The sequence below is a fragment of the Melozone crissalis genome, unplaced genomic scaffold (assembly GCF_028551555.1).
Source record: "Melozone crissalis strain CALT ecotype California unplaced genomic scaffold, PUWL_Pcris_2 ptg000007l_1, whole genome shotgun sequence".
Taxonomy (NCBI): Eukaryota; Metazoa; Chordata; class Aves; order Passeriformes; family Passerellidae; genus Melozone; species Melozone crissalis.
This window is the reverse complement of record NW_026535785.1, coordinates 8753405-8778060: the sequence shown is the minus strand read 5'-3', so window position 1 is coordinate 8778060 and position 24656 is coordinate 8753405. Positions and strand designations below refer to the sequence as shown.

Genomic DNA, 24656 nt, shown 5'->3' with positions numbered 1-24656 from the left:
CTTAGCAAGCTGTCTTTGCTTCATATAGATAACATATTTATTGAAAAATCTGCTTCACCAACAACGGTGAAATCGTGACCAAAAATTACAAAACATCATGGTAGTTGGCTTTATAAAAATAAACTGCAGGAGTATGCCTCACTGATTTGTACTGGTCTCTCTCAGTCCCTTCCTCCTTTAATGGTGCACATTATGCTCTTCAGCATAGAACCATTCTAGAAAATTGCATTCCATCCAAAAAAATGCACTTGTTTTTCCTTAGCAGAGGTCCTTAAAGTGACTTTTCCCCCGCCCTCCCCAACAATAAATATAGAAAATAGCCTCTAAACAAATAAATTTTAGTTTGGTCAGCTTAAAAAAAAGGTCCATTTTCCCCCTCTTGGGATATGTAGTGACTAAGCAGCCATTTCAACACTATTCAAGTCTTTGGTGGCTTTAGCTGCTTAAAGCTGCAGTTTTATGTACAGATGATCAGCTGAGGTTCTTTTTTTCTCTCCACAAACCAAAGACTTTGAGATGATGTCAGGTGCACCTCCACTGGGAGCGAGCAGCCACAGGAGGTCATCTTTGGCAAGGCAGAGTTTCACACTGAAGGTGTCTTTGGTGGATGAACCTGCTGCACCAGCTGCGGCCGCTTCACGCGCGGTTTCCGTCTCTTTGGCCTGCTCTTGGCTTTGTTGATCTGCACCACGAAGAAGGCCAGGACCACCATGGCACCGAGAAAGGCAAAGACAGGAATGGTCTGTCCCACGTCCTGGTTGTACCGGCCCGGCATTATACCTAGAGAGGCAAAGAGGTTTGCAAGGCAGCAGTGACCACGTGAGCCACGATGGCTTTGTGCTGCTAATGCCATCTAGCAGAAGGATCTGCCCCTAACTCTTGTTCAAAGCCCAGGCAGCCATTAATCAGATTACACTTCAGACAGGAAGATTAACAGCTGCAGACCGATTAGTGAAAATCAGAGGGGATGCTAAAGTTACAGGAAAGCACCAACATTTCCACCTTGACCTATTTGGGCACATGAAAGCATAGCCCAGATTTCCCCTGCAACAAGAGTCTTCTGTTTTGCATTAGAAGAGAGATGGAGACACTTGACCATAATCTTACTACTAAGTAATTGCTGTAATTCAGATCCTGATGGAACGAGGAAAGTGATTTCATGCTTGCTTGCTCCAGAGACTGTGCATACAGTGAGGATGAGCTAGAGAAACAAACCCTTCATTTCTACAGGTGTCTCTGGTCTAGCAGCTCAGACTGGGAAAAGAGCACATATGAGGCTTTCCAACTGCCTCCAGCTCAGCCTGCAATGCCAATCTTGTGAAGAAGAGCTGCCCACCTGAAAGCTGTTCTGAGTGCTAGACATTATTTGTTAGTGTAACAGCTTGCCCAAGGCACCATTCTGACAAACTCTTCTGGATTCTGCCTTTGTGCACTCACAGAAGGAATTTTAATTAGCAGTGGGTATGTTCCCACTGCTCCCAAGGACAGGGGCTGCTGCTGACCCATCAGACTGAACAGCATCCAAACAAACATCAACTATCAAAATGCACCCACCAAGATCTTCCTCCCAGTATGTCATGCACACTTTCTATTGAATATAAAAAAAAAATCTTCATCAGACAGCCTTTAATAACACAGCCATGCTATTGTAAGCATGTTTTTCACAACGGAAAATAAACAGTGGCCTCTCAAATGGCTGCACAGGGTTCACTGGGTTTTGGGTTTTTTTTTCACAGCTTATGCAAAAAGCAAAACCAAAACAGCAACTTAAATATTTTTCAATATTTACCTCCAGGAATGTCCCATGCTCCACTTTCTCCAGGGGACAATGGTCTCACTTGGGGTCGGTTCTGTCGGAAACTGGGCAGTGCCACTTTATCAAGGTCAATTGACAGTAATTTTTGATGTTTCCAAAGGTTGCTAGAAGAAATTAAAAGACAGAGGTGTCTGCCCACTTACTTCATTAATGCTTCATTGTAGGAACATACAGAGAATATACAACCTATGTACAACTCACTAGTCTGGACCCAAATGATGACCCAGACCATTCTTTAGGTTCTGCAGTTTTCAGCCCTCCAAATTTAAATTCAGACACCAAAGGGACACAACCTAGATTAGCAACTATTTACCAACTATTTCTTGCACACAGACTTCCAAAAGTAACCACCAGCAGACAAACAAGGCCTGTGTACTGAGCACTTTCCTTCAAACTGACAAATGGCAGAAGAGAAAGCAGCACCAGGAGAGCTGTCCAAGAAGATGCTCCAGAAAACTCCAAGGCACACGATGATGATGGGTTTATCAAGACTGTTCACTCGAAGCTGGAATTGCTCAATCACAACAGTGACTTGTGAAGTTATTTTTAAAATCCCTGAGTTTCATAGTGGTAGCTATTAGGTGAGTCAGAGTTACTCACTGAAGAGGAATTAATCATTATTTCCTCTTTGCAATCTGGTATTTTTCTAGGAAAAGGCATTACAGCTGTCCCTTTCAAAAGCAGATAGGACATATTATTTTTCAGCTGAACACAAAAGTGAGACTTCTTGTATAAGGAAGACATATACTAACCTGGGGGCAGTTTCATTCAAAGGCTGTGGTTTGGCCCAGGACAGGTGAGGACAAGCAGGAAGGGACCGGGGTTTAGGGTCTCCCAAATGAGCCTCGAGCACCTTTGAGTATCGATGCAAATGGTTACCTGCAACTCACAGCAGAGAGACTGGCTTACCCACAGACAGGCAAAATAAAAGTTACCAATACTGACCCTGGGCTAAACAGTGCTGCTGTAAACCCAGGAGCTGTTTACAGCAATGAGGACTCACAGCAGAGTATCAGAATCAACCTAAGGGTACCTTACAAAACAGTAAGAGTCTGCATCTACCCACAGCAGTTAATCCAAGTTCTTCTGGCAACATGTGAGATAAGACTGAATGCTTTGTAATACTGTGTAGTTAGTAACTAGAATGCCTCCCTACGGAACCAGGCACCTGAACATTCCTACTCTATGAAAAGAACATTTTCTTCAGTCTAATCACAACTACATTATCCCAACAAAACCCTGCAATTTGTGCTTTCTTCCAGTAAAACAGCACAACGCTGCAGAGCTCACAGCAAACCAACCTTGCTGGCACTTAGCTCAAGGGATCTGCCCCAGCCTTCCTGCCCTGTGAGTGGCTCAGCCTCGGGCTGTGCATGCCCCCTGAGGCTCTCTCACCTTCCATGCGCTCGGGGAGGGAGGAGCCGGCTCCCGAGGGCGGCCGCTGCCGGTGCTCCGAGTGGCTGAGGCTCGGCGGCGTCACCCCGTAGGACGTGTACTGCAGCAGCGAGTCCAGCAGCCAGAAGCAATCTGTGGATTTCACAGCCCCAAGACAAGACATGCATTATGCCCCATTTTAAATGGCTTATCTTTCTGCTAAGAAGGCTTTAATGACATTTAGATTACAATCCATTTTGCTGGCGCTTGCTTTTCTCCTCAAGTTCTAGGCTCGCTTTCAGAAAGATGCAACTTTCAACACACAAACACATCATTAAACTGTTCAGTCTTAAAATATTATCCCTTGTGTACCAAACCAGGCTCTTTTAGGGAGCAGAACACAAAAAAAAAAAGGTTTTGAATATAGGAATTCCAGGTTGCACAACGCATCCAAGTTCTGACAAAAATCATGAGGTTCTTCAGTGGAAGCAAAGAAAGCTCTGAGTTTCTGGTATAATTTTTAACAGGGAAATGGAGAACCAACTGGTTTTTTTGAAAGGACAAAATAAATACCTTGGAAAGAAAAGTAAGAACAAGGTAGTGTTTTACAGTGCAAGGATATGACTCACTTGCTTTCTCAAGCTTAAAAAATAAACAAACAAACAAAGGAGAAACATTCTGGCTACATCCCAGCTAAAGGTACAAGCATAACCTAGAGCAGCTGAGGTACAGACCAGGCTGGCAATCAACACCACAATACATGTGATCATGGTTTATTTTGCACTTCAAAAGCTCATGATCCCTCACTTTGATTCTCTCCTGAATTATTACTACCTTAATCCAGAGCTACCCCTAAGGAACAAGCACTCCAGCTAGTTCACACCACAACTCTAAAGCTTCCCTTTGCAGGAGTAGGACAATGCCTTATCAGCTGTTTCCACCACATAGCAAAGTATTTTTCTCAGAATTTCTGCCCCTAGGAACAGTTGGCTGGGAATGGGAGTTAATCTTCATAATCCCAGTGTCCCTTAAACCCACACCTTTGATTTTTCAAAGAGGTCAAACAGATTTTAAGGATTTATATTCACAAATGTTAGGAATTTTCCTCAGTTAAAGCCACCAATGTCTCTGCAGGAGACAGCTCCTGGTTCACAATTTAAAAGCTAATTTTAAAGGATTTCTTTAGAGCATTCCACTCTTTCTTGCCTCAGATGTCACACTGAATTTAACAGTATGAGGGAGGTCACAGAGCATTATTTTATATTACTTAATTTAAAGCTATGTATCTTCTCTTTTGTTATGTGCTTTCAATAACCTGCAGCAAGTACTAAGGCACCAATGTGCAGGAAGCAACCCAAAGGCAGATAAGGAAAAATCACAGAACTCTTAAAAAACCTCAAAATGTACAGTAGAGAAAGAAATGAGCTACAAATGGAAAGCTCCCTTAGGCAGTAAGTTCCTTTAAACTTCAATAAATTAGGCAAGGGGTGGATTGCACAATGTAGTATTTTAAAATATCAGTGACAAAAGCTTAAACAATTATAGATGTACTTTTCATCACAAAAGGAAAATTCAGTTCTGTTCAGTGGAAATGCAGAAAAAGACTTCACATACTGGATTATCTTCCTCCCCTCAAGCCACAGATCTTCCAGCTTGTGCTTTACAAGTCCTGAGAAACCTAAGCAAGCTCTTAAAAATTTGCAAACTGCTAGAAAAAATATTTTCTAAGAATCAGCTACAGTGTTAGGCAGAGAGCATGGCTTCTCTGGGAGCCACAGAAAACACACACACAACTCACACAACTGCTACCTAGAGCTGCAAACAAATGCCTTGACAACAAATGAAGTTCCTACTTTCTGACATGTTTACACCAGCTGGTGTCAAAATAAAATAACCTGAAAGTAATAATGCACAACTGAAACACTGAACATTACCATAAATCCTCACAGAAAACATTGCAAAGGGAACAAGGCAGGCTGAGGTGCAAACTCAAAAGATAAAATCCACTGTTCTATATAAACATTCTGAAGATGTAACTAGGGAAAAAGTGGGAAGAACTCCTAATGGTCTCTTCACAACTTCAGATCAAGAATGTGTTAGTGCCTTCTGCAAACAAAAACACACTAAAAAAAAAAAAAAAAAAAAAAAAAAAAACAACCCTTTCAGAACAGCCCACCCCAAAAATCAGCCCCCAAAGCTTATGGAATAAGTGTGTGTGGTAACAGCTCCATTTATCAGAGAGCTATGTAATGTGGGGTGCTCCTTTGCTGTCAATGCACCTCAGAGCATTTCAGCAGAGCTCTGCAGAACTGAGATTAAGCCCCTGTAAGGAATATTTGGAGTCCCTAAAACCCATGTGCTGCTGTTGGGGGCTGTGAAAGGCCCAGAGCAGAGCTGGGAGGACAGGGCTCACCCACCCTTCTGCCGGTGGCTGTCGTCCAGGCAGTTGGAGTCGCCGTACAGAACGATTCTGCCGCCGCCCTCCGAGGGAACCTGGTAAAGCCCCAGAATGGGGACGTGTTCAATCACTGCAGTCTCCTGCTTTAAAACTTCAAGACCTAAAGCAAAGCACAAATGAATTTCAGAGCCTGCAGAGAGTCAATATCAATCTACCCATGAAACGACACAGCCTGCATTTCCAGCTGACAAATGCAACAATGCCCCACATTTTTGCAAGAAGGTTTCAAAATCCCCGTGATGCTATAGTAAAAATGATACTGCTCCAAGATCCTGATTGTAAAGTTCCCTACTGATAATAAATTTTTTTCTTTTTCAGCAAAGAAAGAAAATCCAGGTTGTGTGGTCTTTTTATCTTCAACAACCTTGAATAAAAAATTCTAGTATCTTTAGCAAAAGGTTTAAAATCAACATGTTCTGCTCTCTATGTTGTTTCCATCCTTCTGCAGAATTCTACAGGAAGCTGGTTTCAGGTTAAAAGTTTCCTACCTTTCATTCCTAAAATTATATCCATTAGGAAAAATAAAGATAAACTTCATTTTTGTATTTGAAATTTATCTCTTTACTTGAGACACTGTTTAGACAGCAGAAGCAAACCAGAGAGCCCTTCTGCCTCAGGAATTGCAATGAAAAGGATTCAACAGAAAAGGCAGGTCTAGCAGGATACCTGTCAACTTGACACTCTTTCTCTGTCACACATAAGGAAATACATAAGTCATTGGCAGACAGAGATATTGTCTTTTTCTCCAAAAGGCTCACACAGATGAGCTCTACTGTTCCAGAGAATTTCTCCATGAGGTAACTACCTCTGCTAAGTCAAAACTACAATGAACTCACTGATCTTCACCCATCTGCACAAACTTGACCTGCAATACCCTAATAAGAGCTCTGCTCACAGAGCTCCTGAACAGCACTTCCTAAAAGCTCAAACACCAGATTTATTTTTTAAACTGCCTGCTGCCATTACAGTTCTGAATTGCCCTCTCCCAAATGAAAAGATATTATGACAAAAGAGAATGGAGATGCATAGAGAACAGAGCACTCAAGTCTGAGACCACAGGCATCCTGTATGCATAAAATTTTCCTTTATGAGAGTGGTGACAATTCACTGGTGACATTTTGTCTACTAAAATTTTCCTTATTTATGTCTTTAGATCACCACAGCTACCACAACACTCATGCTAAATATGGCAATGAAATATGGCAAGGGGATATATTTCAGTAGCATTTGAAACTCACAAGAAATGTGAACAAGTAACACAATTCCAACACAACTCCTCCCCTTCCAGAGACACATGTACATGTGTGATCATGTTTCCATACAGCAACCACAATACAGGGCTGCCTATAATGCTTGGATATTGCATTATTTAATAATTGTATACAGAGTCACACTGCAGCTGCCTGTTAGGCATCAGCTACATGCACTAGGCAAAACGAGAAAATGCAAAAATACCTACCCCTGTCAATGTGGTTCTGTATTTATTGTTTTTAGACTTTCAGACTTTGGAACTTTGCTTGTGCAGCGACCCCAAAGTTCTACTCAAAACACGGAAAACAGGACCAGGAAGTTCCTACCTTGATCCTTGAAGGTCTGTGCAATGACGATGCCATCTTCTGGGAACTTGGCAATACTGCACCCTGACGCGTAATTCACTGCAAGGCATCACCAAACTGCTGTCAGAACAAAAATGACATTTCCCTTCCTTCCCTACCAACAACCCCAGCAGAAAACATTCCCAGGAATATTGCACTGAATTTGCACATTTTGACCAATGTGTGTATTTGCAGAGAAAGCATTGCTAAGCACAGCTTTCACAGGCTCACCTTTACACACTTTCTAAATCTTTCCATTTAGGAGTTTTTTTTAACTGAAAAGCTAAATCAAATACCATGAAAAAGTCTACTAAGGAAGAAATAATTTAAGAAATCATTTATGAGACTCTTTTCACTGAATCTGAGCAGTTCCCTTGACTCTTGCTCAACCTCAAACCTGCAGAAAACCATTTTCAAAACACCCCACTGCAGCCTATGTAGGCAATGGACTCCAGTACTCACTTTCATGACTTGCCAAGGTAAAATCTCCTTCATACAGCCCATCACTAAAGGCCATATTCCAGACAGAAAGCAGATCATTGAGAGCTGGTATATTAGCACCTCCAGTATCAGGCATCCACCACTGCCTGTAAAAATTACAGTGTAACACTGTTTATTAGTATACAGAATGTACTCCTAGAGTTTGGCTAACAGAAAGTCACATTTCCTCCTGCATACAGATTTTTCCAAAGCCATTTAAATACTGAACTACATCTTAGAGCCTTCTTTAACTCCATGGGCATCTGAGCAGCTGTCTCTGACAACTCAGCTTTTGAGTTAAAGTTAACTAATACTGATGTAAAGGTTCTCAGTACATTTCAGCTGCATGAAAAACTTCAATCTACTAGAAAGAAACTCAGTCTTATGCTCTTTGTTTGGCTAAGCTGAGGTAAAAAACAACAGTCATATACCTTGTTTCTCACATTATAAAGAAGAAAAATGTGAGATATTTTTTCTTTATATGCAATATAAACATGCAGTAATTTCAGTAACAGGTACATGACCTGGTGATACTCTTGCAAAGCACATTGTTTTTCTATTCTGCTCCCCTAAAGTAAAAACATGTCCATTTTCATTTGTTGGTCTCATCTCTAATTTCTTCTTTCTCTTCATTGTAAGTGTTTTTCTTTGCAATAAAAAGTGGCAAAGAGGCCTCCTCAATCATGATAAAATGGGTAGCTAAGCTCCTTAAACTGTAGCCTAAGGTCAGTTCTGATTCTTAAGGTAGCACCTTCTTACAGGTAACATCCAAATCACACCACATTTGAGATTTTTAAGGTAATACGTGCAATTCTATGGCATTTTATTCCCCAAAGCACTTGGAAATAAGTCAGTACCTTGTGTTTTCATCATAAAACTTGACTTTTCTCATCACAGATGTGTTGTACCAGTCACTAAAGACTATCAGTGAAAGTCCATTATCAACATCCCTCCTCAGCTTGGTGATCTCTTCAGGGAAATACTCTTCCTCACTGTCCACCATCAGCAGAGTCCCTGTGTGTAAAAGCAGACACAGGAGTTCTCCAGGCTGGTCACTGTCAGGTTACCACTGCTCACACAACCCACACAGAAGCCAACACAAGTGCACATTTTCACATTATCTGGTCCATGTGCCCTGCTCTGGCAGTTCATCCAATGAAGTCTTATTTAAGGATGGTAAATACCAGACAAACCAGACAAAATATCCCAAAATTAGTTTGGCAGCACAGGAAGTTTTTAGGGTGCTCCTTATGAGTCCTGCTTGTGTGGTCTCAAGATCTGAATGCCCACATGTGTCAGGTGTGTGTTCTGCAGATTGGTGTCACCAAATGCTCCATGAACTGAGCCAAACTGTGGCACAGCTGGACAATGAGGGGATTCACCACTGATCCCAACTGCAGTGCTAATGCAGATGCAGCCTGGTCAGGAGGTTTTTCACTGCTCCAGCTCTAACAGTACTCCCCTCACTACTGCAGGCTGGCAGCCAGGTAGGCAGCAATTGCTCTGAAATGTGGCTTGATTCACCCCTTGAAAACCACAGCTGCATTCTGGTAGGACTGGCTAAAGTGCCACTGCCACTTCCACACAACCCTCTCTCACTCCTGTTAACAAGCAAGCACAACCTTCTCTGTATTACTGAAAAAAACACAAGCAGAAAAATACACTTTTACTCCCTGAAAACATGCTTATGCTTTCAGACTGCTTCTAAATACCAGCCCTTTTGCTTCTTCCCTTTCTGATTGCCCAGAAAGGTGGTGAAATTTCCATCCTCAGAGACAACACAAATCTTGACAGGATGACACCCTGAGCAATCTGGTAAACCACTGTGAGCCCTGTATCTCACAGTTCCTTGGAACCAAGCCAATTCCACAAGTGCAGGCAGTCTGCATTTGGAAAGCCTTCTGATAAAGATCCTGGAGAAATGGGACAGAGTGCACCCTCACCAAGTGTGAAAACAACACCAGCTAGGGACAAGGGGCACATGGACCACAGATCACTGAGTTTTATTCCCCTCACTTCTTCTTCAGGAAATTCTGAAAGCCAAACAAACTACAATCAAATGAGGAACAAACAACACAATGGTGAATCAGAGGAGAGAGAGGTCCCCTAATGCTGCTCTCTATCAATTATAAAACTAGTGCTCTCAGAAAAAACACTATTTTGCTACTTTTTAAAGGGCTAACATTTATGTATCCATGTGTACTTCCACTGAGCTATAAAAGCAGTGGTGAGATATCCATTGAAGAATCAAGATAAACAAAAGATTACTACAGGCAACAGTTCCAGAACTGGCACTCAGGAGAATGCACTGAAAAACAGCCCAGCCCAAAACAGAAGAGGGGTCTTGGAGCATGCCATGGTTAAACAAGGGGGATATGGAAGCAGAAAAGAGCACAGACAGCTTGCTCTGTCCCCAGCCTGGCCAAGCCATCCCATTTCCTTCCTGATGAACAGACCAGATACTGCTTTGCTATCACATATGGCTGGATGAACACTTTATCCACTCTTTTATCTAATCAAAGATCACTGAACATAAAAAAAGAACCAGGATGGACACTTTTGATTCTATTCTGTTAAACAGGTCATGCTTCATTTTGACTGTGCCAAACTCTTTTGGCAAATACAGTTCTGCCTTTGTGGGACTGAATGCTGAGGAGCTTTTAACCCACTCAGAGGCTGGCTTTCCCTCTCTTTTTTTCATGGTAACGACACAGAACTGCATTAATTCTACTAAACTCCCAAGCAAGCTTCCCCAGCAATACTCCACACAACTAAATATCAGCACATAAATAATAAATACTCCCAAATGCCAAAACATTTTTCTATTACCACTAGAATTTTTATTTGTACCCTCAACACATTTTTGGTCTCCCAACAAAAGGTCATTTGAGAAAAAGCTAAGAGTATGGAGAACAAGGCAATTAATTCATGCTTACCATACTGACTGGCATCAAAACATGTAAATGGGGAACCAAGAACCTCAACAAAGTACCCCATGCTCCTGAGGTGCTGGTACATGTCCCTGAAGTTTGTATGGATATGGTCACCATTCCTTAGAAAAAGAAAAGTGTTGAAGACATTTAGATCTGGCATGTAGAAATCTGATTTCCACCTTTTTGATCTTCTGAAATCCTGTCCACCTGCCACCTCTGCCTACTCCAAGAAGCTTTCCAAAAGCTTCTGTCCTGGTCACTGACCCAGTTAATCCTCACTGAGATACTGTTGCATGACTTTTCCTATGGATGCTTCCCTGCTCCATCTATGAAAGGTCAGCAAAGTCTTTCCCTGCTTAAGAGACAAAGGATCTCTTCTTGTCTTTTGAATTGTCAGGTTTGTTTGGTAACTGCTGAAGCAGTTAATAAAGTGTCCCCTTTAACTTCCTGTCAGAAATTAGGCCAGAATAAAAAAGCCAAAAAAAATCTCAGTATCTTAAATCAGCATTTTAAAAGCTTCTCATTTCACATGAAAAAAACCACAGAGCTGAAAAGACAATCCTGCACCAAAAACATGAAGTCCAAGTGCTTTACATGGACTTCTCACAAAAGATAATCCCATGCCCCTCTGAAAAAGGCCACAACCAAAGAACCACAAAAGAACCACAACATTTAGTAAAGATATCCCATATCATTAACACACAATCAAGAAATACTGATTTAATAGAACCTGAGATAAATACCAATCTAATGGATCATTCTTCATCCTCAGATTATCCCTGGGGAAGTATCCTGGTGGGTAGCGGAGGTTGTGGTACTGATCCCAGAGGACGCGTTTGCTCCGAGGAGGAGTGGGAATAATCTTCACTTTTACTGGCAGCTTCACTGTTGAGGTCTGCTCTGCACCATTCTTAGACTGAGGGACAGAACAAACTGCACTGAAATCCTTTCCCCCACAGCACAGGTCACCATGGATTGTAAAAGACCAAAAAACTGGAGGTACCAAATCGACTTTTTGTCACCAGTGCCAGCTCCAGAGACAAGCAGATTACTTTTGCCCTAAATTGCTGCAGTATTTTTTTCTGCACTCAACAGTTTGTAATTATGCTCAGAACTTAACATATATTACAACTGTGATCTGGTTCAACTGTTCAAAATCTTAAGTTTCTCATGAACAATTAAGCATGGTTCTAGAAGAAACATATTCAGGCAATTTTTTTCAAAATACATTACTTAAAATCCACAATAAACAAATGAAATTATGATGTTGGTCCCAAAGAGAAGTTTCCCGATTCTAAATTATATGCAATTTGATTTCAATTATAAAGAACATTATTTGTACTCTTTAATTTCCTGACCCAAATTTAACTTATACTTCAAATGACAGGGCTAGAGCAAACCCCTAAAACCAAGGTATTTGTGTATCAGAAAGAAGTTTAGATAACTCTTCACCCAGAAAATCCAAAATGCACAGAACTTACTTCATTTTCTGCAGGAGATGACACTGTGATCATAACATGCCCCTGAGCAATGCCTTCCCAAGATGCTGCTTTCTTGGCTACAGAGATGGAAATTGCCAAGTATCCAGACCAAGGCCACAAGACTGGGGAATAGGAGAAAGCCACCTCGATGTTATCCCCATTTTGGGGCAGATAGGGCTGCCAGTCTGGCTGTGAAATGAGAACACACAACACTGGTAACACAGTATTTGCAATCACTACTTTTTGCACACATAGCCCTTTTCCTCTGCATGAGCTAACAAATATTAGCTCTTCTGAAGATTATATCAAATTTAAAAATGCCCTCCAAGCCCAAAAGTTTGGTGTTGTGTCAGTGAATCAGCCCAACTGTGACAGTGTCAGTGACCCAGACCAGAGGCTTTTCAGAGGCAGGACTGTGAGAAGCTGCCCAAGTGAACCTGCTTCAACATTCTGAGATCATGTGCAAACATTTACTGGTGAGAGAACAAGATTTCCCTTAGATAACAAGGCCAGCTAACAGTGGAACAGACACAGGCCAATTGCATCAGCTGTGTGTATTACCATAAGCTGATGACCTTTGATATGAGCTTCAGTGCCCTTTAATGTAAACTTGAATCTAAAACAAACCTCAGGAGTCACACTAAAATGCTAAAATTAGGCTCATTTACATTGGCTGGAGTTACAGGACAGGTGTTTTTTTAAACTTGTATCAATTCTCAAATCTATTCTACATTTAAACTTAATTAAAACCTCCCTAGCCAACCAACACTCTCAACATCAGGGGTGTGAAAGAACAGGTTTGGCAGCAGAGCCTGGTTAAGCTGATACATTCAGATTGCATTGACCCATGGAAAAGGCTTAATTTAGTGTCATCATTCTTCACTGAGATCATTAATGCTCCAGGATGAAAAAAAAAAAATAATTAAGAAGGTCTGTTCAGAAGATCTGAAATGCTATTAGAGAATACAAAGAAATCTTTAAATACATCTTAATTCAAACTGGTTTTGCAAAGATAAAATGTTACACGCCCTGAAACCAATGCATTGCTTGAGAACTTGTAGACAGCTCATGTTGACAAATCCTCCAACGTGGGTGCACCCTTTAATCAAATATTTTGCATCTCTTGCTCCCAGCATGAGGTTTGTTATGAAGTTTGTTATGTTTTTACTCATAGCTAAAGTAGTATTTTCTGGGAAGGTTTTAGCAACACTACCAGTCAGAATTTGGAACAATGTTAATACTTACCTTGTCTACAATTCTCCCAGTGACTCCCATGCCATTAAGGATAGTAACATTAACAATAGTTGGCATCCCTCCATAATATATGGGCTGAGAACAATAGGGCCACATGTAGGGACATTCAGTCAAGTCAATGTAGCTTGGACTCAAACTACAGCAGGACAGAGGAGGGAAAATTTAAAGAGGAAAAAATTAACAATAAACAGAAGAACATGCCGCTACACATAACTACAAAAAAGTTTCAGATAAACCATGCCACTCATAGTTTACCAAGCTCTCATCTCACTTCCCAAATATGCCCCAAAATCTTCTTCCCTTCCTATTTTTTATTTTAAGTTTTGTGGAAAGATTTTCATACACAAAAAAGGAAACATCTCAGCTCAGGGAGAAGGTCCTTATTCTCAAAAGTTAAAATTTAAGTACTTTTCCACTGTGTCCTTACACAATTCATAACATCTAAGGCCATAAGAGAAAAGGATCATCCCTACACTGCTGCATGACTTTTCATTCATTCTCTGGTCAAAATCCATGCTTGAGATTATGCAAGATCTGTGCAAGTCCTCACTGTTACACAAGCACTGATTGCTCAACTGAGCTACACATGCACCACCTGCTCCCTTAAACAAAAGTGCAAATTCTATTGTACCACTGATTAATTAAGGACTAAAATTAACCTGGCCTGTGGTTTATAGCTGTTGAGGATCTGATAAGCTCTTAGAAGATCCAATTTGCCATGTCCTTGTTCAAACATGTTGACTCCAGGAAGTCTCCGTGCTGATGCAATGAGGGCCTGCTTCATACTTGCTGGATTCACCATTTCACGCTTCTGAACTGTGCTGAAACAAATAAATAACCACAAAATCAGTTTGCTGTAACATTCTCTGTTCATATTTGTCTGTTATTGCTTGATTTCTCATTATACAAATGTATAAAAGGGGCAAGTTTCTGATGTATCTCTCTTTAAAGCTAATAATACATGAATTTTTCTCCTGACAATGTGCTCCAGGACCAGCAGTCATTACAATCAGGGCAGTATGCTAAATAAAATATCTGTCTTCTGGGGGAAAAAAAATACCTCTGTTGTTCAAACAAAACCACACCATTTTTGGGGGGAAACATGATGGTGACTTTGAATTTTTTGCATGTTTCTCAAATAAAGGTTTGTCTCATCCCTATGGAGTAGCTATGACAAACACAGGGTATGGACTTGCAGCTCCCACTTTCAAATTCTTCAGTGTGCAAGAGCTGGCTTACACAACAGGATAACGCCCAAAAAACCCTGCATCCTATAAACTTTACAAGTACATAAAAAATTACGACTAAAGGTGTCCACTTTCAGCAGCTGCTCTTTTACAACAGTTGACAGAAGGGCAGCAATTCCAAATTCTTAAAAAATGTAACAAAATTGTCTGATAGTACTGCTCTCCCTAACTATATTCTCAAAGACCTAACTATTATTCAAAACAGTTCTCAAATGTTTTCATGAAACACAGAGGTAGCCAGAGAAGGTAATGTCTCAAGCATAACAAGTGATTTTATTCTCCAAGTTTGTTTTCCTACATGTAAACACAATTCACTTTTATTTGATGGATTCCTTTATAGAGAATTTTATGACCCTACTGATTGGTATCTTTCTAGAGATTCTTATACAAGATTTACCTCACTAAGAGAGTGACAGCACCTGCCACCACAGGAGATGCCACACTTGTCCCAGAGAGGGAGCGACAGCCACCCTTCATACCAGACCCTCTCACCCCAGAGCCATAAGTAACAATATCAGGCTTCACTCTGCCATAACCTCCAGGCAGCTCCTGTGAAACAAAACAAAAGGATTATTGCCCTAATGTAGAATGAACACTGATGGCTTCAGTTGGGCATTTACTGGAGGTCATTCAGAAGTAAAATTAGCAACCAAATTGTCTGAGGGTCAGCATCACAGAATAGCAACTAAGCTAAAGAAAGACTCAAGCTGTTTAGGACAAGTTCCCAACTTTTCTAGGTTAGGCTGATCAGCATTTCTGCTAAGCAGGAAACCACTGACCAAAGGAGAACCACACTGGTTACTGGCTACACAAACAGGAGCTTGTGACAGCCCCCTGATCAAGATTGCTGTGCAAGCACATCTGACACCATGTGTGTGTGCAGCAAGCACCCCCTCAGCTCCACAGGCAGGTAGTGCCATTTCACATGCAGCACCTGGAAATCCCAGGACTTTTCAACTAAAGGACAAGAGCAGACCTTCATGTTTGCAGATTTAACCACACAGACAAGTCTTCACCATCAATCAAAAGGAAGTGGATGTTTTATAAATTCATCAAAATGTCAATAGTACTGAGGACTAATATGAGAAACCTTGAAAAGAACATTAAGCTTCTTGCTTAAAGACAATTTCTAACTACTCTGATCTCTGAAGAAATCTTTTCTCCAATACACATCTACACAGGATTGCCCACTCAGAAAAGGTTGCCCTTCCAAGGCCTTATTTGGGCTGCAAATGTGAGCAGCCACCATGGAAATATCTTACCCAAGTGGTCATTCCCCTAGATGAAAAGCGAGCTATATTGTCCTCAAAGTCAATGCCACCTACTCCAATCACATCCATCTGGTCAGCAGGATTATTCAGAGTCCTAGAGTAAGTTGGGAGAAAGGAATATTAAAAAATTAAAACAATACCAAAAAGATACAGTCATAAGTTTATGCTGGTAACAGAAGTGTTGCCATCAGATTTTTGTCACATACTTATACTTCAGGTGACAGCAACTTATCAGGCAGTTACTAACTCAGAACCTATCAAAGCATGTACCTTGAAGACAAAACAAAATCTATTTCTGGGTTGATCCTTTCTATATTCCTTAAGTCCAAGATCAGTACCCAAAGCTGTCTGCTCACACAAAGAGAGAAGCGTCAGCTGGAAGCACTGCCATTCTTCTTTTGCTGACCTTCCACTATTTCAAAGAAAAATATCACAAAAAGCAAGTAATAAGGACAGGGAAAAGAGTTTAACTTGAGTCACTTTCTAAGATTAGAGAGAAAAAAAGGAGAGAAAACTTCCTGACCAAGCACAACTACTCCCAAACCCACAGAACACCACAGCCAGCTCCCTTTGAAGCAGTGGCTGACACTCACCCATATAAAGGGCCATCGTTGCCAATAGCAGAGACCATGATGACATTGTTGGCAGTCAGCTCCCAAACCTACAAAAACCAATGTTTACAATAAGGCTCTGCCACCAAAAAAGAGACTTTTCTAACAGACATAACCTCTTTCTGAGCCTTACAAGATACATCTCACTGTATATCTAGCATTAAGCTCTGAATTTTCCTTAGATGATTTTAGCAATAACCCAGCCCTGACAGCAACACTGCTGAGAGAACCTTCTTACACCAAAGGAAAAACTCTTGTCTGTAACACAGCACTGCAGATGACAGTCAAGTAGTTATTCTGAATACCCTCCAGTAGTGCTCTGGGGAGTACACTGAAATCACTGTCAAATTAAATTTCAATGCAGCTTTTAATGAAAAAAAAACCCAAGGAATAATTTATACGCTTCAAACTCCTTAACTGGCCTTTACAAAGAACAACTCTATCCTTTAGCTGAAAAGTGAATTAATTCTCTTAATGCTTTTGAAGGCCAGGCCAAACATTCAGGGAACTATGACCTTTACAAAGACAAAAACTAATTCCATCTTAACCTGAACCAAATCTCTTGGGCACATAGCTGAATCAATTACCTGCACTTTTATTTCTTCTTAAATTCACTGAAATCATGTCATACATATTTTTTTACCATGAAGTAATTTGACCATGCAGAGATTTAAAACAAATAAACCACCCAAGAGTGGATTTTAGTTAAGTGTCTCATATCAAAGGTCCTTTTAGTTGTCTGCTTGGGAGTAATTCTCTAGCATATTAGCAAACATTTTGTTAAAGGGCATTTTCCATAACTCTGTGAACATCTGGGTCGTGCTAGGGTTTTTTTAACTCATTCCTTACACATATTTCTAAAAACCTGTACACTGTACAAAATTTCTGTCACACAAATGAAACACAGAAACTGTCAGCAGGACCAGACACAAACAAGTAGTTCTGCAAGTCCAGCATTTGTGTGAGAGACACAAACATTATGCCCACTTCATTTCCTCATACTAACTTTGTCAACAAACGGATGATCCATGAAGTCTGGCCCACCAATACTTAGATTCAGTACATCTATCTTCTTTAAAATTGCATAATTAAAAGCATCCAGAAACCAAGATGTATATGAGACCTATGTAAGAAAGAGGGGGAAAGGTTACTATTAAAAAAAACTGATTTCATGACAGTGCAGACTTTAGACAGAGAGGAAAAACAACACCAAAATAAAGCACAAAACTGACAATGGTCTTAAATTTCTAGCACTCAGTACACTTGAGTGACTGCTCCATTATACAGGTAAGACTTCCATATCCTGTTTCTGAAAAACATACCAGATTTGGAAACTGACAGAAATCTTGCAGCAAGTCTTTTATAAATAGAAAACTGTATCCTTTCCACTCATCAATGTCTACATTTATGAGTGCATGCAATACCCCCAAAGGAAAGGATTTTACAGCATTAACCTGAAAAGGCAGGAATTGAAGCACATGTAAAACAGGTACCTGATTATTGGTGAACACTCTGAAAATGTGCAGTTCAGCATTTGGAGCAAATCCCTGGCATTCCCTCATGCTGGCTATCACACCTGCTACAAAAGTCCCATGGCCTAAACCTGTCAGCATGAGAAGGAAACAAAATAAGACATCAGAACACAAAGAATTCCATTGCCAAGAATTTTTACCCTGAACATCAGCTATAGCAAAAATCACATAAATTTAAAAGACTTTACAACAAACCACAAGTACTAGGTTCAGTTCTACTCTTTCAGAACCACATTTTGCTACTAGGTTCAATGGGGACAGAATTTGCAGCACACTGTAGCCAGACAACCAGCTGATGAAACTTGGCTGATTAATTGTCCAGTCCATCCACTCCTGATTGCTACCAATGAAATCATGACAAAAACAGGATTTTGGAAAATGCAGCTCATTTCAAAGTCAATGTATTTTAATGCAGACTTCTTAAAGGATTTTTATCCTGAGTCTGCAATAATCAAATTTCGTTAAGCATGATCAATGAGACAAGAAAACACTTTTTTCTCCTCTCCTCAAAAAATACTTTAGCTTTTGCTTTACTGGACTGCCCATGTTATTTTTGTACTTCAAATCTGCCTGTCCAGCAACCCTCTGAGTGCAGAATTTACAGGAAGAGCTATCCAAAAGCAGGTGCTGCAATGCAAAGTAATTACTGAGTAAACAAAACCATGGAGGTGCACACAAGACTGAGCAATACCAGCATCTACCTTGAACTTTAGGGAGATTCAATGGCCAACTGACTCATTGACCCAAACTGTATGAAGTTAATAATCTGTGAAAGCACACGGTCAGGGCAAGTCAGGGTCAACATACAAAAAAGGAACACAAACATAGTGTGGAAAATAAGAGGTTCAGTTGTATAGAATAGAAAAACTTTACAGGAAGGTGCCAAACTCTGATCAGTTTAGGACTACACAGTAAGGAAGGAAAATGCTGTTCCCCATCAGTATGGAAATATGTACCACTGTGAAACAGCAACATGAAAAGGAGTAGGAAAGAAAACACCTTTGCTGGGTTTGCTCTGTCACCTTCTCTGGCAATGTACTGACAGGTGCACAGTAACTTTTTGCCCTGACATTTTTTAACAGCTATGATGAAGTGTCACATACAACTCCAAGAACACTTATGCACCACCCTTTTGGAACCTTAATAGTCCCTGCTGAATTTGACATGAGTACAAGTGTCTGGGACACTGCAAAATTAAGTTTTAAATATCAAGATACACAGTTTTAACAGACGTTAGCAGCACAGCAGCAAGTACAAAACACACCAGTGTCAGGAAGAGCTGGAAAACTACACAGTGACTCACCATCATCCAAGGTTCTCTCATTGGTCCAGTTTGTTCTCTCCTTTACATTTTTGAAATGTGGATGTTTCTCACTCAGACCAGTGTCAAACACTGCTACTCTCACACCAGCACCTATTAAGAGAAAACACTGCTTTTTCTGATTCAGCTCCATAGCAAATCTGTTTTATCAAGTTAAAAGAGAACTTTTGTTTAATGTAGTAAGCAATTTACAATTCAACTACAGGTAATAAATAAATTCATATTCTAGCTCAGAAATTCAGTCAAAGATCACAAACATGACTAACTTCCCCTAAGTAAAGTACACACATACAAACAGGCACTCCATAAATATACAATGCATTCCAAAACAAATTATTTCTCAATCTTTCCAACCTGGCAGCCAGTGAGAGGCTAACACACACGAGTCAATCAGCCTCTCCTCACACTTCACTTGTTTTTCCAAGCAGGTTATTGTTCTCAGGCAAGAAGCCAAAGCATACCTGTGTAACCCATCTGCCAGAGGACATCTGCCTGCAGGGTCTGAGCCACCTGGCGGGGGATGGCTCTCAGCAGGCGCCGGCTCGAGTGCCGGCCTGTGGCGTGCCAGAAGCCAGAGCCCAAGGAAAGACTTGCTCTTCTCAAGGGCCGGGATGACTGCCACTTCTGAGTCCACCTGGTCTCATTGCAGTGCAGCACTGGCTCAGCTGAGCACAATTAGGATGAGGAAAATTAAAAACAGCACAAGGAAAACCATCATAGAATTGATTCTTACGCAAACTTAAGGCATCATACGGCTACAACAAAAGTTTTAATTATTGAGAATTGAATTTCTCTAATCAATATAAGTAAAAGCTGCTGGACTATCTACCATGGATACAGAAGCCCCTGGTCTCAGGTAAGTGACTGCTGCAGAAGAAATGTTTCTATGTCGTAAACAGACCAGTATTCTTCAGCAAACATATGACAAGGCCCTTTCAATTTTATAACCAGAAAAATAGATTTCTGTTAATTAAAGAAAAACTGCAGGGCATTCCCCATTTGTGTAATGCTAAGCTGATGGTCTGAAATAAGCTTAAGAACACTTTTCCAAAGCAGATCCCATGCAGGCACACAGAAATAACTCACACTCTGAGTACTTGAGTGACCGAAAGACCTTTCTCTGAGGTGTGACACGCTTGATGTTGGGATGATCTTCCAGGGTGAGCACTCCATCCTTCTGCTTCTCGTTGATCTGAATAACTTCAAAGTCACTGGGATAGTCACTGGCTGGGTTGTTGCGAGGTACAATCCTCCAGTTCTCAATGTCACCACTTTTTAATGCACTTGAAATAAATTTACTTCGAGCTTTAGCTGTGAAGTATCCATTAAAAGCCACAATATACTCTGGAATAAGAGCACAACTTTATCAGAACTGGTGTTTAAGCAGTTTATGCATGAATTCACATTGCAAAGTCTGAATTTTTCTTTACTTAGAACAAATAATCACAATTTGAGGCTGTTTTCTGCTGCTTTTACAGGTTTGCAATTTATTTCTGCACTGTGTAAAGGGGTGGGAGTGTTGGAAACACGAAATATGACAAAAGCCTTTGAAAGGAAGGGGGAATTGTAAATATCAGGGAAAGGCAAAATGACATGAGAGGAGCAGGGGTGAGGGAACAGATTTATTGCTACAAACTGATATGCCAATTCAGTGTGCTTCTGGATAGGAATGCTTTAAAGACTTTACATGGTACTGAGCTTTAGTGGAAATTACTGACACCAACTATAACAACCTCAGAAAACAAAGCTGGACTCAACAGCCCAGTCCCTGATCTGTACCAGTGATTTGTCAGCAGGCTCAGTTCCAGCTCACACCACCACACTGCATTAAGGAATGTCACTTCTGTCACCCTCCTGCACACACCCAGGCACAGCACAGCCTCAGTGCAGGTTCCTGAGGCAGCACAGGATGCAGGGTCAAGGTGTCCTCTGCCATCCCAGCTGCAGCATCTGCCTCTCTCTGCCTTTCACCTGCTCCCTTCACTATTATCTGCCATTCTCCCATGCAAGTATCACCTCCAAACTTTAACAAATCCACAGAGACTTCTTGCTTCTCCCTCCCCTTCAAGGCCCATCTGTGTGGTTACATTTTATTAAAGAGCCTCAAGCAAACTACTGGCCAGCTCAAAACAAAAAGCTCCTAAACACACCACTCTTGTCCACCCCAGCCTTCCCACTCTATTTTCACTTTTACAATCCTCTGGATTTCCCTCTCTTGTTGGAACATTGTCTCCAGCTAAACAAAGAACCTTTGAAAAAGTGTTGCTTTTTTGAATATGGAGAATTTAACAGATGATGTGCTTCTACAGAAACCCTGAGTGTTACAATTGCACAAACACCACAAATCAGTGACACACACATGAACATGACATGGATTTATTTTTTTTTTTACTGCTTCACTGTTTCTTACCATGCTCCACGACTGTTGAAGTGAACTCCACCTTCAAAGTAAGACGAGAACATCCAGGACACACGTGAGCCTCATGAGAGGAATTCCCTGCTCTGGTACCAAAGTGTTTTTTGCCACAGAGTAAAATAACAAGCAGAACAAGCCAGATGTTTGCAAACTTCATGGTCATAGAAGAAAATGGTTTCATTCCAAAAATTCCATATATTCAAATCACAATTTTCTTCTTTATAAACTAGTTCATTTCTGTTTCAGTAAACGTTGCTTTCACTGTGCTGCTCAACTGGATATTCTGAAAGCTGGATCCAAAATAAGTCGAGATTTCATGGTCTTTTCAGGTCAAGCCAGGTGAACAGGCTCATTTCTTTCTCCGCTTCTTCTCCATGTTGCATTCAATGATTCAGTCACTCAGAATGTGGCAGCTGAGTCCTGTACTCCATTTCTGATGGCAAAGTTAACTCCCTGGAAGAATTAGCAAAGCTGATCGCAAGGCAACCTGTAAGGCAGGGCAATACAGAAAATAATTAGATGCATTAATATTGTGTGCTACTGTAGTCTGAAAACCAGGGGAGAAAAGGTGCCCTTGGTAGTTTGTTTTAGAAATAACAGGGAAAAAAGTTCCTCATATTTCATTTACAATTTTTCACCAACACTGAAGTTTATCCCTTGTTCAGAGCACAGCAAATGTGAAACACTTGGGTATTAACCTTACAAGAGAACAGGCAACAACGACCACCAAACTCAACCACTTCATGTAAATAGAGCAAAGAGCTAAAAATTACATCTGAATTCCATGGCAGGGAAAAAGTGCAAAACAAAATACTAACGTGATAAAAGTGTCCATAGACATTTTAAAAAGCATGCCTTTTTTCCCCAATCAGAAACATGGCAAATAGAAATAATGCACAGAACTTCATTTTACACAAGGCAAATCAGATTCAAACTCTATGCCAATGCCAGGTAAGAACAAAAGATACCAGAAGAGGCAAAGCTGCAGTGACTGTGCTTGAAAATCTAGATGAAAAAAGTCTTTGAAAATTGTTTTGAGCCAGGGTGTGTGAGTTACTAAAAACATGGGCACCTGAGGAAATAAGAGCTGATAACAGCATGTGAAGTTGACGGATGGTGCTGAAAGTGTTTCCACATGGAGGCACAGCCTCTCCCCCTTATGTTCCAAAGTGCATAATACACTCAAGAAAAACTGCAACGCTAGTAATCTTCTGAACTCCAAACACTCTAGAGATACAAGGCCATTAAAAGACAAGAAAAGAAAAACATTTATGTCTGGTTTGTCACAGCACCTGGGGAAGCAGAACAGAACTGTACATTGCAGATGTGACCAGGACTGGAGCGTAGGGGCCTCATTAGGGGAGTCACAGGATTTGGGGGAATGATGGGCTGACCTCACAACAGATGACTGAGTCTGAATGCAACAGCTGTTACTTCATTTTAATTTAACTTCATTTAGCATTATCAAGTATTTCCTTGTAATAAGGACAGAAATTTCCTCTATTTTTATTTGACTGACAACACCATGACAGACTGGGAACTGCCTGTGAGCAGTTACAAAGTTTCCCCCTCAATCCTAACTCAACATAGTTACACTGCACTGACTTCTGGCCTCGGCCAAGCTCTGCCTGCCTTATCACTTCATCGGTTAATAACCCCTATAGCAATAAAATAAAACAACCACACAAATGAGCAAAATAAACACCCTTGTGGCTAATAGCAGGTTGTATGTAAGCCCGATAACGAAGTACGATGGCTGCTAAGAGCAAAGGAGCAGCACGCCCAGAGGTTTGTTGTGTTTAACACCCACCCCGTGAGGGTAGGACGGGACTCGCAGTTGCCAACCTGCCCCTGCCCGGGACAGCTCCGCTCGGAGTCACCCCAGCTCCTGCCGAGGCGAGGCCCCCATCCATCCGTCCATCCATCATCCACCCCGCGGGCTGGGCACGCCGCAAGGATCCCCGGCTGAGGCGCAGCAGCACCGTCCCGTCCGGGCAGCACTGCCAGTACCACAGCGAGCCCAGCGAGCCCGGGCCCGGTACCGTCCGGCCGCACTAAAGCCGCAGTGAGCGCGGCCGGGCACCGTGCGGGGCAGCGCCGCCGCTCCCGGCCCGGCCAGGGCGGAGGTGAAGTGACAGCCGGCGGGGAGCGCCCCGCGCCGCGGCAGCGGGCGAGGCCGCCCCGGACACGAGGAGCAGCGAGCGCCGCCCCGCCCGCGCCCCAGAGCCTGAGGGAGCCCCGGGCTCCCGTCTGGCCCGTCTCGCCAGCCCCGTGCTCACCGCGCCGCCGCCGCCGCCCGGCCCACCGCCATCTTGAGCGCTGTTTACCGGCGCGCTCTCGCGAGAGCGGCGCGGGCCGCGTTGCGCAGGCGCGGGCGGGGCCGGCCCGGGAGCGCTCAGGGGGAGAGGCGGGGCAGGGGTCTCGCTCTCCACAGGGAATGGAGCCGCCAGCAGCGGCCGGGGGACCGAGAGCAGGCTGCGCCTAAACCCTTACCCAAACTAAATGTATGGATTTAAAGCCCCTTCGCCAGCGAGCGGAAGGCGTTGTTGGCAACACAAGCTTTCCCCCGCACAACTGAAGCAAACGGCTTTGAGGGGAGCTGAGGTTGGCGTCAGCCGTGGACAGAGCCCTGTGATGGGTCCCTGACCGTGGTACCCCCAGCTGTTCCCCGTCTTCTCCACAACTTCATAGTTGTCGCTGTGTATGGCTTGGTTTTTCTGGGGTCCCGTTTCTGATCGAGTGGGACGAATCTCAAATTCTCTCAACGTTACAAACGGACATCATGTAGCACTATGTGAGGGATTGTCACTTATGACAGAAATAACAGTGTATCTGCTCCTGCCCTATTATCTCAATGCGAAAGTGAG

At 42.0% G+C, this 24656-nt stretch overlaps 1 protein-coding gene across 2 annotated transcripts; it reads right to left on the bottom strand.

The window, feature by feature from the left end:
- Positions 1-23: 23 nt before the first annotated feature.
- MBTPS1 (membrane bound transcription factor peptidase, site 1) lies at positions 24-24623 on the bottom strand. Of its 2 annotated transcripts, none has more exons than XM_054296134.1 (23): positions 24283-24623; positions 21784-22276; positions 20460-20717; positions 19835-20038; positions 19356-19466; positions 18014-18123; positions 17527-17643; positions 16503-16570; positions 15901-16003; positions 15036-15187; positions 14051-14212; positions 13383-13527; positions 12138-12326; positions 11400-11572; positions 10660-10775; positions 8581-8737; positions 7706-7830; positions 7226-7303; positions 5608-5748; positions 3212-3343; positions 2569-2695; positions 1790-1920; positions 24-780 (listed from the first exon to the last, which is right to left on the bottom strand). In XM_054296134.1, the coding sequence occupies exons 2-23, from the start codon at positions 21968-21970 to the stop codon at positions 584-586; spliced, it is 3183 nt and encodes a 1060-aa protein (XP_054152109.1). In that variant the 5' UTR covers positions 21971-22276; positions 24283-24623; the 3' UTR covers positions 24-583. The 2 variants fall into 2 exon arrangements, with proteins under 2 accessions (XP_054152109.1, XP_054152108.1); XM_054296133.1 differs by lacking the exon at positions 24283-24623 and adding an exon at positions 24069-24118.
- Between the last annotated feature and the right edge of the window lie 33 nt (positions 24624-24656).